Raw genomic sequence first — 13,961 nt, 5'->3', positions numbered from 1 at the left:
ATGATACCCACTTTAAAACTAATTTTCTTTCACTTTTCTTAATAAATTCGACTAAATGAATATACGACGATAGAATATTTTTTGAGCTAAATTAATTTTACTATTAATCTATCATTAATAATATATAATTCTCACTTAAAATTTATCTCAAAGTTAATAAATATTTATATCAAATACATAATATTTTCAACACCCACCCAGTTTAGTGGAAGAGTGATTCTCTTACATTGTAAATGGCTCCGTTCTTGTCTGAGATCATCGAAAACTTTCACCACCAATGGAGAGTCACTGAAGATCCAACCGGGGGATTGCATCTGCAAGTAAACGATGCTAGTTCTTAATAAATGCCATTAAAAATTATCGTCTGCACTTTAACGGACAGTTCTGCCAACGTCCTACGTTATCATTTAGATATCTTTCGGTTACTTAACTCCATGTCAAGTATATCTACAAGCCTTTGTAAACTGTTGCAAGATTCCAATGACCAATTTATATACTCTTTTCCCCTTTATGGACTTAATCCCCTAACTCTTTGCCACCACGCCATAAGCTGGCCATCTATTTCGATTGCACTAAGTTTCCGGACACGCAATTCACTGGGAGAACTTAATCTTAAGCTCAAGCAACCATCTATATAAGCATCGACTCCTCTCTCATGAGAAACTTCGACTTCAAAATCTAAATACCAAGTCATCAAAGTATGTCTCTAGTTAGATCATTTGCTTCCTATTATCGTCGAAACGTCTGTCTCCTTGGTCACCCTGGAAATCGAACTCATGATTTAGGCTTGGCTACATTGGATCAAAGGAGATATTTATCAGGAAATCGACACAGCAAAATCAAGACTAAGATGTACATATATATATATGTATCTCTATGCTTAGTAGTTTTGTAGTTTACTGGTTTATTATTATTATTATTATTTCAATTGCCTCATTGTTGCACTTGTTCTAGTGAGGTTGTTATTATCAATTTTGCATACACGATATAGTCATCTAGAGGTATAAAATCTAGATTAATTTTAGTTCTTAATATGTATAATGTTTGCTAATTTGTTATAGGGAAACAATCGCTGATCAAAGTGATAAGAAACCAAAATCATCTCGACTACCATCTAGATTGTCATTCTTCACTTGGTAATTACTTCATAAATTCAAATCCATGGATCATAATGTTTTGCTTCTTATGGTGGAAGTTGTGAATCTTTGCAGGGCAAGATGGACTTTTGGGTCTATACTAACAATTTTACTACCCCTTTGGCACAATAAATGGATGGGCTTGTTACAAATTGAGGGTAAGCAATTAAACTATTTATGCTTAGTTACAAAGGCATAAGCAAAAGTTTGATCCGTTTCTTTTAATTTTGAATTAGGTGAGGTTGAGATGGTTGCAGACGTGGTAGAAAACACAGCAGAGGTCGTGGAAAAGGTTGCGACCATGGCCGAGAAGTTGTCGTCGGACATGGCTGATCGGCTACCGGAAGACACAAAGCTAAAGGAGGCTGCTGTTTTTGTTGAACGAGCATCCAAAGAGATTGCAGAGGAGGCTCAATTAGCACAGGACATTATTCATAAGGTTTATTACATCTTTTCTTATATGTTATTTTGCTTTTCGAGTAGGCATAGTTCCAAAATCACGCAAAGGATGATTCCTTGAGAGTAGTACATAACTTGCACAAAAGAATGATAGAGTTTCATTTCTTTAAGCATCTGTTTCTCTTTTTATCTACATTTCTTGAGGAGTAAAGTAGAAGCAAATAAAAGTATGTTGATGAGCTATAAGACTTACATTTCTTTTATACATGCAAATTTTCAACTTTTTTGACAGGTCTATAGGCAAATAAAGCTTTTAGGAATGATATACGTGAAAAAAAAGCTCAACATATTAACATAATAGTTCACCAACTAGCTTGCAAGATGACCACTATATGATGAATAAAGTCCTTAAGTTAATTAACATCAATTAATTAAGTAAAGATCACGAATCTCAATTCCATTGTGCAGGTCGACAAGCTGGTGGAGGAGGTGGAGACGTTTTTAGATCCCATTACAGAGCATGGAAAGAAAGTTAAGGTAGAGAGAGGCAATGGAGTAGATAGGCACTAAGCATTGAAGAAGAGCAGATTCACTACTCCTAACTACTGAATGTGGATGGCCTTTATACACCGACGAGTTCTATGGATCGGCATATATCTTACAATGTAATTAGAGATGGTCGTAAAAAGTTGACTTTAAATATACTTACAAACTTTGTGAGGACTTGTAATCCACCTCTAATCTTTCTATCAGTACATATACTCCTGGTTGCCATTTGAAACAATACTGCAAATAGTATGAGAACAAACAAATTCAACCCTGCTACTCTTACTACGTGACCGAGAGAAGAGGGAATTTGTCTTTGATTGCATGAGAATGGAGTGACGCGTAACCTGTATTTCTTACAGAGGTGTAACGTAAAGCCTGAGACTTTAAAAGAGATTCTTTATGATATCTTAAACTATTATGCAAATATTAAAAAGGGTATTAACTCCTTCCCTGCATCATTTGTTTGGCCAAATCCTCTTCTTCTACATCCTAAAGAAGGATACATGGATTGGCAATTGGTTCCCAGCAATGTAATCTCACCTAAGGAAGACATTGACAAGGAGATCAAAGAGCAGAGCCCACCAATTGCCGCCGAATTGTAAGTTACACACTATTAAAAGAATATCTAAATTTTAGGTACCTTATTAGTAGATTGGGATTCAAAAATGGATGCAGCGATGACTCGAAGTTGTTGAGAGCCGTTAAGCTCTCACAAACCAGAGCAGGAGAAGCAGAGGAGAAAGCCATGCTTGCAAGCAAAGAGCGTGAGGAGGTGAGCTCATTGCTCTTGCTGGAAGCTCTCAAGTTGTCTGCCCACCAGCGTTGGATGAAGCTGCTCGAGATCGAAATCTCGATGCTGCAAAGATGGAAGGAGGACGAGGAGGAAGGCAATGCTGGGGATTTTGCCCTGCTCTTGGGCATTGCTGGAGTGGGCCTTGCTTTTAGAATTGCCTACTATTTGTTTCGATATCGCCATTAATTTGTCCAATGTTGCAAATTAATATGAGAGATTTTTCCCCCTTTTTTTGCTATTGTGAGTTCTAAGTCTACGTTCTAATAAGCCCGAGTCCAATATAATTCCTTTGGGATGAGCCCAGAAAAATGCAAGTCCAGGCCCAGGTCTCGTGGAAAAGAGAAGCATAAGACCAATGCAGCAAATAGAAGTCTCAAAATATATTATGAAAGAATTCAATCAAATATCCAGTAATCGAATCACAAAAGGGCAAAAGGAAATTATAAACAACGGCAACGAATAATGGAATAGATCGGCCCATCAAGAACTGAAATGGCTTCGAGATCCATTAGATCTAGAAGGCGATAGCGGCGGCGGCGATCGCACCGGCGACGGCGAAAAAGCTTGCGACGGGAATGGAGGCGGCACTGTTGCTACCGGGGGAGGAGGGCGCCTCCGCGGGACTGCCGCCGATGGTGGAGGTGGGAGCGGCGGCGGGGGATCCGGTGGGAGTGGCGGTAGGGGGAGCCGGAGGAGAGGAGATCGGCGACGTGGATGGCGCCGGGCCGGCGGCCGGAGGCGTAGATGCTGGAGCAGGGGCCGACGCTGGGGTGGCCGTCGGCGGCGGCAAGACGGGAGTCGGTGATGGGACCGGCGCCGCCTTAGGGGCCGGGATGGGGGCGGGCTTTGGGGAAGCTCCCGGAGCCTGGGCGTAGGAGCTCACCGTGAGAAACCCTAACACGAGGGCGAGGATGGGGAAGCGGACGTAAGAAGAGATCGCCATTACTAGGAAAAGGGAGAAGAGGGAAATTAAGGGTTAGGATATAAATTGGGATATCGAAGTGAGGAAGATGAGGAAGTGGGATGGGGTTTATAAAGGGAGAGGAAGGGGGAGAGTCGGTTATGTTATGCGGTGTTAGAATTAATAAATATTAAAGTAAAAAAAGATGTATACGATAACGTAAATATTCAACTTTAAATCCTGTTGACAACTAAGCAATGAGACACGCAATAATTGGCCAAGAAGATTCATACGAACGTGGTCTATTCTGGCCAATTAAACCGCGTTTGGGTTAGTAGGACTAGGAGAGTAGGAGTAGGAGTCCAACGTCTATAATCTATTTCTCTATTTTCAAATTTGGGGGCTCCACGAGTCATTTTTTATTATTAAAATTTTCCAAGAAATCCCCGAAGAGTCCAACTAGCCGTTGGCAATTTTAAAATTCTATTTTCCTTCTCTCAAGGCTAGGTCGACAGTTGGCAGTGGCTCCTACCGGAAGCTACTCCATTATTGGTTGGTTTGTAAAATCTTCTCAAGATGAATGAGATTAAGTGAAAGTCACTGTAGTAGTACAAGAGTTTATTCATTACTAACCCATAAACAAGATCGTAGGTTTATTTTCTCTCATAAATATTATCATTTATATTTGATAAGCACTGTCTATATATATATATATATAAATAGTTCGAACTTATTGGCGAGAGATATCACCCATTCTAATCAGATATTTACAAGCGTGACATATTGAGAAAATAGATCATTGCGGATTCAAACTAATCACGAATTAAATCTAACTATTAAAAAGAAAGGAGGCATCTGCTGGATTCAACAAGCTTATACCACTATCGATCTAGCGACAATTAGTAGACATAGGCAGAGAGAATTCACTCAAAAGGAGCACAAAAAAAAAAGATTAAAACCCTAGCTAAGAGGCTTTGTTAGGATAGACAGGGATGTTCTATCAATGCTGGCAAGATTATTAATATAATTATCAAATCTATATATATAAAAAGAACTAGCATTTTTATGTAACGTATGATTTAGAGACTCACTATCAATCAAAATGATTAGGTAATATACTTGGATGCATTTATTTGTCTCCTCCCATCTCCATGGTACTAAGAAGTGGGGTGGTAATAAGTATTTTGGTGGGGGGGTGTAAAATATGATCACATAAAGGCTGGATATTTGTGCTGGTGGAGATGCGTGAGCTGTGAAACTATAGGAGGACAGAGCAAGTGCTGTCTCCAACCCATAATCAATAACCCATGCCAATTGTCACATCTCTAGCGGATTCCTCGCTGCCAAAGTTTGGAAGCATCCTGATGTTTTTGTTTAAGTATCAATAGTACTACTTTGTCCATTAACATATATATATAGTTTAGTACAGCTTTGTAACGACTATTGTTTCATAGTTAATAAATTCACATCCTACCTCATGAAGACTTTTACTGTGCTGTGCATGATCCAAAATTTATTTGAGTGCAAGAACTAGGCCCAGATAAGGCCTATTCTATGTTCTGTATATAAATGGGCTAGGCCCAGATGAGTGCCTACTAGTTTTAATTGGGCTACTTTAGACCCCAAGTCATGGTTCAGACCTGAGAGTCCACAACTTTGAAGTCAATTGACCCAAACTTTTTGAAAGTAAACTAATAAATCACAATCACAAAGACCAAGAAACCCAACTCCAGTCCAGTCAGACCTAGATGATGCCAAAGTCAGTCCCAACCCTACTTGCAACGATGATGTAACCAACCAGTAAAAACGAGTGGATTGCTCAATTTGCATTCACTTTCTCCTTTCAGTTGGTGGGAATGGTATGCAATCCCTATCAAAGGATCACTTGTTTAATTGGTTGCTTTCAAAGAGTTTTGCAAACATTTCTTAACGCACACTGTCTCTGATGATGACAAACTAGAGATGGAAAAGTGCAGTGAACCTAGGAATGAATACAAACTACTATCCATCCATTCCTCCTCCCAACTGCCCAAAGTTTTATTTATCTCTCCCTAGTTCCTTCTCCTCTCCAGCCTCTCTCCCCCTCCACCCCCAGGGGCCTATCTGGATATTTACAATCAAAGGGACGTGGAGAAAAATTCCAAATTCCATCGCTTTCCTACTCCCCTAGAAAGGAGAAGCTTATTTTGATGCTTTGCATGTAGCCCCAAAGCTAGGCAGCAATTTATGGTTCTGACCTTTTCTTTCTTTTTTTTTAAAGCCAAGAAAATAAAAAGATATATTATCTTTGTTGCTTTCTCTCCTCTGGATAGCTAGATTCTTTTGCCAACTTGGATGGTGAAGAGATTAAGCTATGGAATTAAAAGAGTATTATTCCTCTTAGTTCACAATCCACAGTGGTGATGGTGGCATAGGACCAGCTTTTCTAAAGGCAGTCCAAGAGCTAACCAATTCTTTTGGCCCCCACAAGAACACATCTGGAGACTGGGCCTGTTGTTTGTAATCCAGATGAGAAGAGAGCTGCAAGGCTGCAAACTTTTACTGCTACTGTTGTTTGCCGCTTGGGAGCCAAGCTGCAACGAATGAATAGTTTGCAAGGGATGTGCAATGCCTTTGCCTTTGCCTTTGCTTTATGAAAGGAAAGGAGTTATGCAGACTGAAGTCTAAGTCCCAACAACTCCACAACACTGTGGGGGGGGGTATCTAAGTGGGATTTGGATCAAGAGATCCATCCATATCACAACACTATTTGCTGACACAGCTGATGCGCAAAGTATTTGATGCTCCATCCGCCAAAATTGGCCCTTATCACAAAATTCTCACAAAATTTCCAAGTAAAGTGCATTGCTTAAGGTTTGCCATATGTTTTCTAACATTGTATGCAAAAATATTTGGTAATAGTGTTAATAATAGTTCATTGCCTTCCTCCTTCCATTAATTACACAGACACAGTCTCAAGCCTCTCAGAAGTCCCAATCACATTGGCCCCCACCATCTCCATCCCCATCCAAAACTCCCAAACGCTGCTGCTTTTATTTATACACTGCTGGATTCCTCCAGCAGCTGCCGCTGCCTCTCTCTCTCTCTCTCTCTCTCTCTCTCTCTCTCTCTCTCTCTCTCTCTCTCTCTCTCTCTTGGATATTCATATACAAAAAGATTCGCATAGCAACGTTTCAATTCCTATGTGGTTGATAGTAGGGTCTGAAACAGAGATCCGTGCGCAAGGAGGAGGAGGAGGAGGAGGAGGACAAAGAAGAGCAACCTTGGAAGTCTAAGAACTCCTCTTAATTACTCCAATCTCATCACTTATTATACTCCACCACCATCCTAAACCCCTCTTCCTACAAACCCACCTCTCTCTCTCTCTCTCTCTCATTAACTTTTTTTTTTGTGTTGTAATTCAACCAATTATGAAGAGACCAAGCAGCCCAGACTCCATGGTAGGTCTAGAACTGAAAGAAATTAATGGGCTCACCCCCATCTTCCCATATGGTAATCCCTCAATCTCATACTCAACGCTTTTTCCGTAATTCCTGCTCTTATTAACCCCGCACCATATCTTTGTTTGTTTCCTAGTGGAGGAGAAGGAAAGCTGCTACGAGGATAGCTTCCAAGAAGGGGAAGAGGAGGAGCTGTGCTCGAATGGGCAGGTGGGGCTGGGCGAGAAGAAGCGAAGGCTAAGCCTGGAGCAAGTGCGGGCTTTGGAGAAGGACTTCGAGGTGGAGAACAAACTGGGCCCTGAGAGGAAGGCCCGTTTGGCCCAAGAATTGGGCCTCCAGCCCAGGCAAGTCGCCGTCTGGTTCCAGAACCGCCGCGCCCGGTGGAAGACCAAACAGCTCGAGCGCGACTTCGGCGCTCTCCGGGCGCGCCATGACACCCTCAAGCTGGAATGCGACGCCCTTCGCCGCGACAAGGAAGCCCTCGCCGCCGAGGTTATTCAACTTTGCATATAACACCCTCCATACTTAATCTTAAAAAAAAATAATCTTTTGTTTGTGGGTTTGACCATTGGTCATTTGCAAAATTCTTTCTTTTGGCTTCAGATTAGAGAGCTGAAAGCGAAGCTCGAGAATCCCCAGATGGTGGTCAAATTAGAGAGCTCCGAAATTGGAGAGGAGAAGCCGGCGTCGGATAGCGACTCCAGCGCCGTGTTCAACGACGACGCCAGCCCATACACGCAATACTTAGTGGGATTCAATTCTTACGTCTCCTCCTCTTGTGCTACTACTTTATTTGAGAGCAAAAGCCAAGCTCACAAGAGCTTCTTAGAAGAAGAGGCTTATCTGGGTGAGGAAGAGCTCTGCAGTGGTGGCTTAATCTTAGAGGATCAAGTGGCTAATCTCTCTTGGTACTCCTCAGATGGATGGGAGTGAGTGAGTGAGTGAGTTTTGTTGGGTTAATTTAGTTATCCTCTCCAAGTTGGCAAATGTACATGGAGCTTCCACAATGTACAAGAGGGAATTAAGGTTGGATTAGAGAGTTAGAAGAAGACCAGAAGGGGGACGTGTGACATTGTTTAAGCTAATAAATTTGCCGTATTTGTATGTAGCTTTTATCATAGGAATGAGCTTAACTAGGAGTTGGTTTGGTTTAACTACTAAGGAATATGAGCCGTAATTACGTATCCTTTTGGTTAACTATTTATTGGTAATATTATAGTAACATGGTGCATGTTTTCTAGAACTAGGATCTTATAGAAGGATCTCCAGATATAATATAATATAATCTAATGCCTCGTTCTTTGTAGTGTATCAAAACTTTGTCATCTCTTTATAATAATTGGAGTAGCCCTACCAATTTGACAAGTCCTAATCATTTAAATTAAATTTAGGTCGAATTGGTCGGCCCATTTGCACTCTCCTATATCTTTATCTTATTCTATTACCTATTTGTATATATATTTTTTCTCTCTTAATTGTCTTGTCCTAACTAACATATTTATGACTTGCCAATGACCATTAAAAACTAACTCATTAAATCCCTTTAAAGTGGTGATTTGTGAGAGATACTGCTGCTAATTTCTTCTTTCTCATGGCCAGGCCAGGGAATATATAGAGAGTTTTGCCTCGTAAAGGCCACGCACATGATTAAAAAGTCCGTGTCTCGCAGCTTTTCTATCAGGGACCAGTCCGTATTTATAACCTTTTCGAGGACTAAATTGTCAGAAAGAGCCTAACAAATAAAAAGTAAAAGGTGGTTTGGTACACAGGACCCCCCCCTAAAAAAAATATTAAAAAAAAAAGTTGATTCCTTTTTAACAAAAGGCAGGGTGTTTTCCTTAAAATAAGGGCCCTTTTTACAGTCGAAACAGCTGAAAGTCTTGCATATTTTTTATATTTATAATTTCGTCCCTCATAACATAACTTTTTATTTTTTAACGAGTGATGGTACAATTTGGATTTTAGCTTCACGAAAAGGTGGTACAAACTGGTAGGGAGAAATGACACGTTGCTCTCATAGTGCTTTCAAATCATATGATTCTTTTTTTTTATAATCTCAATAGGGTTATAGGGTGGTGATGGTACTACTATCCTTGTGGATCCCACCATTTAACAAGGGCTAAAATATAAAATGGAAAGTAGTGGAGGGTGGTGAATGGAAGAATATTTCCTAGGGCTCCATTCATGGTGGGATTTTTGTTTATTCTTATTAAATTCACATAAAAAGTTAATCATTTTGAGATATTATATTAAGGAGTTGTTGGACTAATCGAATATCTATGTGGGTATGCTCCCCCCCTTCAACCACAGTGAAATTTATCAGTAAGTACTCATAAGCTTATAAGTTTTTAGGCACGTTAAAGATATAATTAGGAAATTTTTGAAGAGGTTAAGCGCTTAAGTACGTTGTAGAGCCACCCCTAACTAAAATTAGTACCAAGTTGATGGAATTAATTAAAAAAGGATGGGAGCCTTCGGTTCCATGTAAGGAATAATCCAATTTCTTTAATCCCAACAGGGCTTGGGAAAGGGAAAAGAGTTTTCCTTTTAAAGGATGAGTGTGTCTTAATTTGTGCCACCTCATCTTCCTTTCAACCTTATTCATGCCGTGGTTTGGTAGATGTCTCCTTCTCTTGTAGAGGGAGGTGGTGTGCAATTAGTAGGCTAATGGCGTCATGGATTAAAAATCTAAAGAAGAAAGAGACAGCCCATTTGCCAGCTTAATCCCTTTGGTTAGAGGGTCAAGAGTATTAATTGGCTCACTAATCTTTCATTGCACTGGCGTAATATCTTATCTCATAATCCAATCTCGTCAAGAAGCCAAGCACATTGGTTTGAGCAAATTCCATCTGGATTTTTCTTTGCTTCGAGTAGCTATCAGCTAATCCCTTAATGTGGTCACCAACACTAAGAAATATTATTTTCCTAATTGAGTTTGATTAAGAGTTTTCCTTAGATTGTTTCATTTAATAGTAGAAGTCACCGGAGTCGCCTTTATGAAATAATTTCATACTTTTTTTTAATAAATATTTTCAAAGTTTTCTTATATATGACAAATTATTCCATAATGGGCTGGGCCGGGGCCCACAATTTGCCCTACCACCAAATTAATGGGTAATTAAGTAGGCCTTTAAAGCCCAATCCAATTCTGTATATGTATGACAACTATTTTATTACACATAAGTGATCCTGAGATCGAGCAGAAGAGAGATACATTTTTAGATCATATTTTACGAAGGGAATAATCCGTCATCTATTTGATCATATGATATTATCTTTTTAATTAATAACACGTTTATTTGTCGTAAAATATAGAATACAATTGATAATTGTTAATAGATGAATATAAGCAATTATCTTACAATTAGGAGGAGAAAGAGATGAATATAAGCAAACTCATTCAAGCTTGTACGCAGTAAGAGTTTTAAGAGAAATAAGACGGTCACTTTCTTTGTCGCCAAATAAGGGAGCAAGCTTCACTAATCTCGTATTAAGGCTTTGAAATTATTAATAAGTTATTATTCCGCATACAATTAAAAAAACGTGTAACGTTTCCATCGTACATCATCTACTAGAAGCCTAGATGCCGTCCATGTCACGAGGCACACGTGTAGCCAATTTAGTGGAGTCACTTTCCATTACCACTACCACCGCCACTTTATAAATCTTTGACTCTCTCCAATTTTTAAGTTAGGCATTGCATGAAAGCAAACAATTATTAAAAACCAAGAGGATCAAAGTGTAAAAGAGTTCTATTCAAAGCATTCAGTGCTGCAAATTCAAAACTAGATTTAATGAGGCTTAACTCGAAGCCAGTAGGACTTGGGTTAATGACTATTGGACTCGAGTCGAGTCCAATTAGCATGCTATGTGGTGGTAAGTTTGGATTTATGGGAAAGCTTAGGTGCTATTATGAAAAATGACAACACGTGCGCTTAGTTTGGAGATAGAGGAGTCGTACTCACAGACGTGGACCCGGACGACGACTCGATCACCTCTACGCGCCTTCCTCCACACGCTACTCGCCGATCTTTTCTCCTCCTCCAGTCCTCGTCCTTCCCACGCGCCGATCTTTTCTCTTCCAGACGTACGTTCTGGGTACTCTATATTATATTAAGTTTTATTTATTTTTAATTATTTTTTAAATTTCTAAACTTCAATAGTATTTGAGAATTTAAATCTCATTATTGACTAATATTTAAAAAGATAATATGAAATTTAGAATATACACAAATAAGTTTTTTTTAAAATTATAAAAAAGACTAGGTGCGTACGACGCACACGGAGCCCGGCAGTAGGCCTTGTTTTAAGTTTTAACCGAGTAATTGGCTGGTTCTTCTTGGTGATTGGTGGGTCTTGTGGGCCCAGAAGTCACAATCTAGAGACTTTAGGTGGTCGGTCTACCCAAACCAAAGCCCACTCAATAATAAACATAACCATAACTAATTATGTGGAAAAACATTAGAAACGTAGAGGAATCTCAGAAAGTTATCATCTCCCCTCCACCCACCTCTTTTTATCTCTCAGCTTTCCAATCCAAATTTATAGAGATCATAAGAAACCACTTCTTCTTCCCAAGAAGGTTAATATTATTATTCTAGATATATATATATATATACAGAGAGAGAGAGAGAGAGAGAGAGTTCAAAGAGATGAGGAGATCAGAGTGGGAAGGTAGGTGCAAGAAGCATCCAGAGCATAGACTATCAAAAGGGGTATGCCCTTATTGTCTCAGGGAAAGGCTAAGCCGCCTCTCAGCTTCATCTTCAACAACTGCTGCTACTTCTACTACAAATGCTTCTTCCACTGCCTCCACTGCTTGCTCCTCTGGCCCAAATCTCTCCTCCTCTGCTGCTTCCCCTCCTCATGATCAAGAACCCAGCAACACCACTAGCCTTTCCCAGCTCCTCAAAGGGAAGACTGCTGCTCATCAATCCAAGCCATTCAAGAAGAGCAAATCTCTTGTTCCTGTCATTAAGGAGCAGGAGGAGGACAGTAAGAAAAGGAAGAAGAAGAAGAGAGGGAGGTTTTGGTCTAAGTTGCTGTTTGGCTCAGAGAAGAGAAGACACGATCTGTTTCACTCTGAAACCATGAAGGAGAAGCCTTCTTCCAAGTGGGTCTTGTTTTGATTTGTAATTTTCTTGTGTTTATTTTGCAATTTATAGAAGGTGGAGATTAAAAAAAAAAAAGAGAGCTCCATTTCTAGGCATTAAAAAGCTACAGAAGCTTTGTAATTCTAGTATACTGATGCTGTAACTGAGAATTTGTACATCTAATCTAATATATGATATGTTTGAATCAATTCTTATTACTGATTTTGCTCTTTTAAGGCAACCTTGTTCAATTAATGGAGCTAAATGAAGATGACACTAAAATATAATAATATGGTTGAAGATTAATTTAAGACATGAGAGGTCAAACAAGCATTATATATATATGTATGATTATTTCATTTAATACTGCTTATTATAAACCCTTTTGACCAGTAATTCTGATTATTCCATGGCAACACATGGCCTTCAAGATAGTACAACATTTTCAAGGGGAGTTCCTGTGGAGACCATTAATTATTCTTGATACATCTCGATTAAGACATCAAACCAACTCCTGATGTAGAACCTCCACCAAATAACCTCATGTGAGCTTATAGCTACATCTCTTAAAAAAGAATGGATCAAGATTGATCGTAGATAAAAATCCAACTTGAAAGATGTTGTTTCTCGCAAATTAAGAAAACAAATTCTGAAAGTTACAATGTTCTTTAAACAAGTTTCACACTTAACTGAAAATATTAATCTAATCGATCAATAAAAAATTATTACATTAGATGCAGAGGATAAGAAATAGTAAGAAACTTCAAAGGTGAATGCAGATGCAAGCGATTCAGAAGCTATGATGTCGATAGTACTGAATCTTTGTCCTCGGCTGCTCAGCATGAAAATGATGAAAGCATTCTAGTAATCGACACTCTCTCTATATACTGTGTGCAGGATTTTACAATCAAATTCTTCTTTTTGGGGATAATTTATGATATTATGTGCAGTTTTATTTTTTTTCATTAAAAACGTTGCCGTATTACCTGATCGGCCGTGCGCAGCTCCCAACTTCCAGTACTTAAACGGCTTAAACTGCCCTATCAATTAAATACATATAATTAAGTCTTAATTCATAAGGACAAAAGAACTCAATGGGAATAATGTCCTCAAGAATAAGTTAAAAATGCCACATGCGAAGTGGTACTAGTAGCATATAAGACACGCTTAATTCCTTTTCATGTCATCACTTTGAAATCCCCCCTTAATTTAGATCCTTCCATATATCCCTGTCGATCTAGCTGTCTCTTTTTATGTGACAGATATACGGCAATTAGCATAGAATAAGACAATCCATTCATATATACTGGCAACGTTTTCTTTTCTTCTATGTAGATCGATGTGGCTTTGAGTTATGTAGATTAATCATGCAAATTAATTAGCTTTTTTTTTTAGATATCATATTTAAAGATTAAATTATATTAACTACGCTTAGCTCAAGGTGTGTATGCACGAACTGCAGCATCCCAAGATAACTTAGCTACGGGAGAAGAGCTTTAAAATTCTGTTTAAATTAATAACCAACATTTATCGTTGATGGAGGAAAATCCTGCATCCGAGTCCGCAGGTGATCCTCTGCACCGACATGATCGAGAACGGAACACGCCTCGTCTCCTGTCTGACACGTTGCAGCTCAGCATCTCTCCGAAA

At 39.2% G+C, this 13,961-nt stretch overlaps 3 protein-coding genes across 4 annotated transcripts; all 3 read left to right on the top strand.

The window, feature by feature from the left end:
- Positions 1-665: 665 nt before the first annotated feature.
- Positions 666-2,360, top strand: LOC140797524 (uncharacterized). 2 transcript variants are annotated; one of them, XM_073151058.1, is made up of 5 exons: positions 666-852; positions 1,062-1,136; positions 1,212-1,294; positions 1,373-1,575; positions 2,004-2,360. In XM_073151058.1, the coding sequence occupies exons 1-5, from the start codon at positions 701-703 to the stop codon at positions 2,103-2,105; spliced, it is 615 nt and encodes a 204-aa protein (XP_073007159.1). In that variant the 5' UTR covers positions 666-700; the 3' UTR covers positions 2,106-2,360. The 2 variants fall into 2 exon arrangements, with proteins under 2 accessions (XP_073007159.1, XP_073007168.1); XM_073151067.1 differs by lacking the exon at positions 1,062-1,136 and having other exon boundaries at positions 2,004-2,355.
- Positions 2,361-6,585: 4,225 nt separating this feature from the next.
- Positions 6,586-8,326, top strand: LOC140796327 (homeobox-leucine zipper protein HOX13-like). Its single transcript, XM_073149317.1, has 3 exons — positions 6,586-7,270; positions 7,355-7,710; positions 7,822-8,326. Exons 1-3 carry the CDS (start codon positions 7,189-7,191, stop codon positions 8,149-8,151), a joined length of 768 nt encoding a protein of 255 aa, XP_073005418.1. The 5' UTR covers positions 6,586-7,188; the 3' UTR covers positions 8,152-8,326.
- A 3,353-nt stretch (positions 8,327-11,679) lies between these two features.
- Positions 11,680-12,520, top strand: LOC140780273 (uncharacterized). Its single transcript, XM_073125698.1, has one exon. It carries the CDS (start codon positions 11,871-11,873, stop codon positions 12,345-12,347), a length of 477 nt encoding a protein of 158 aa, XP_072981799.1. The 5' UTR covers positions 11,680-11,870; the 3' UTR covers positions 12,348-12,520.
- The last annotated feature ends 1,441 nt before the right edge of the window (positions 12,521-13,961 follow it).

This window comes from Typha latifolia, chromosome 1, assembly GCF_019914945.1.
Source record: "Typha latifolia isolate L0001 chromosome 1, TyphaL0001v2, whole genome shotgun sequence".
Classification (NCBI taxonomy): domain Eukaryota; kingdom Viridiplantae; phylum Streptophyta; class Magnoliopsida; order Poales; family Typhaceae; genus Typha; species Typha latifolia.
This window is presented reverse-complemented; position numbering and strand designations above follow the sequence as displayed.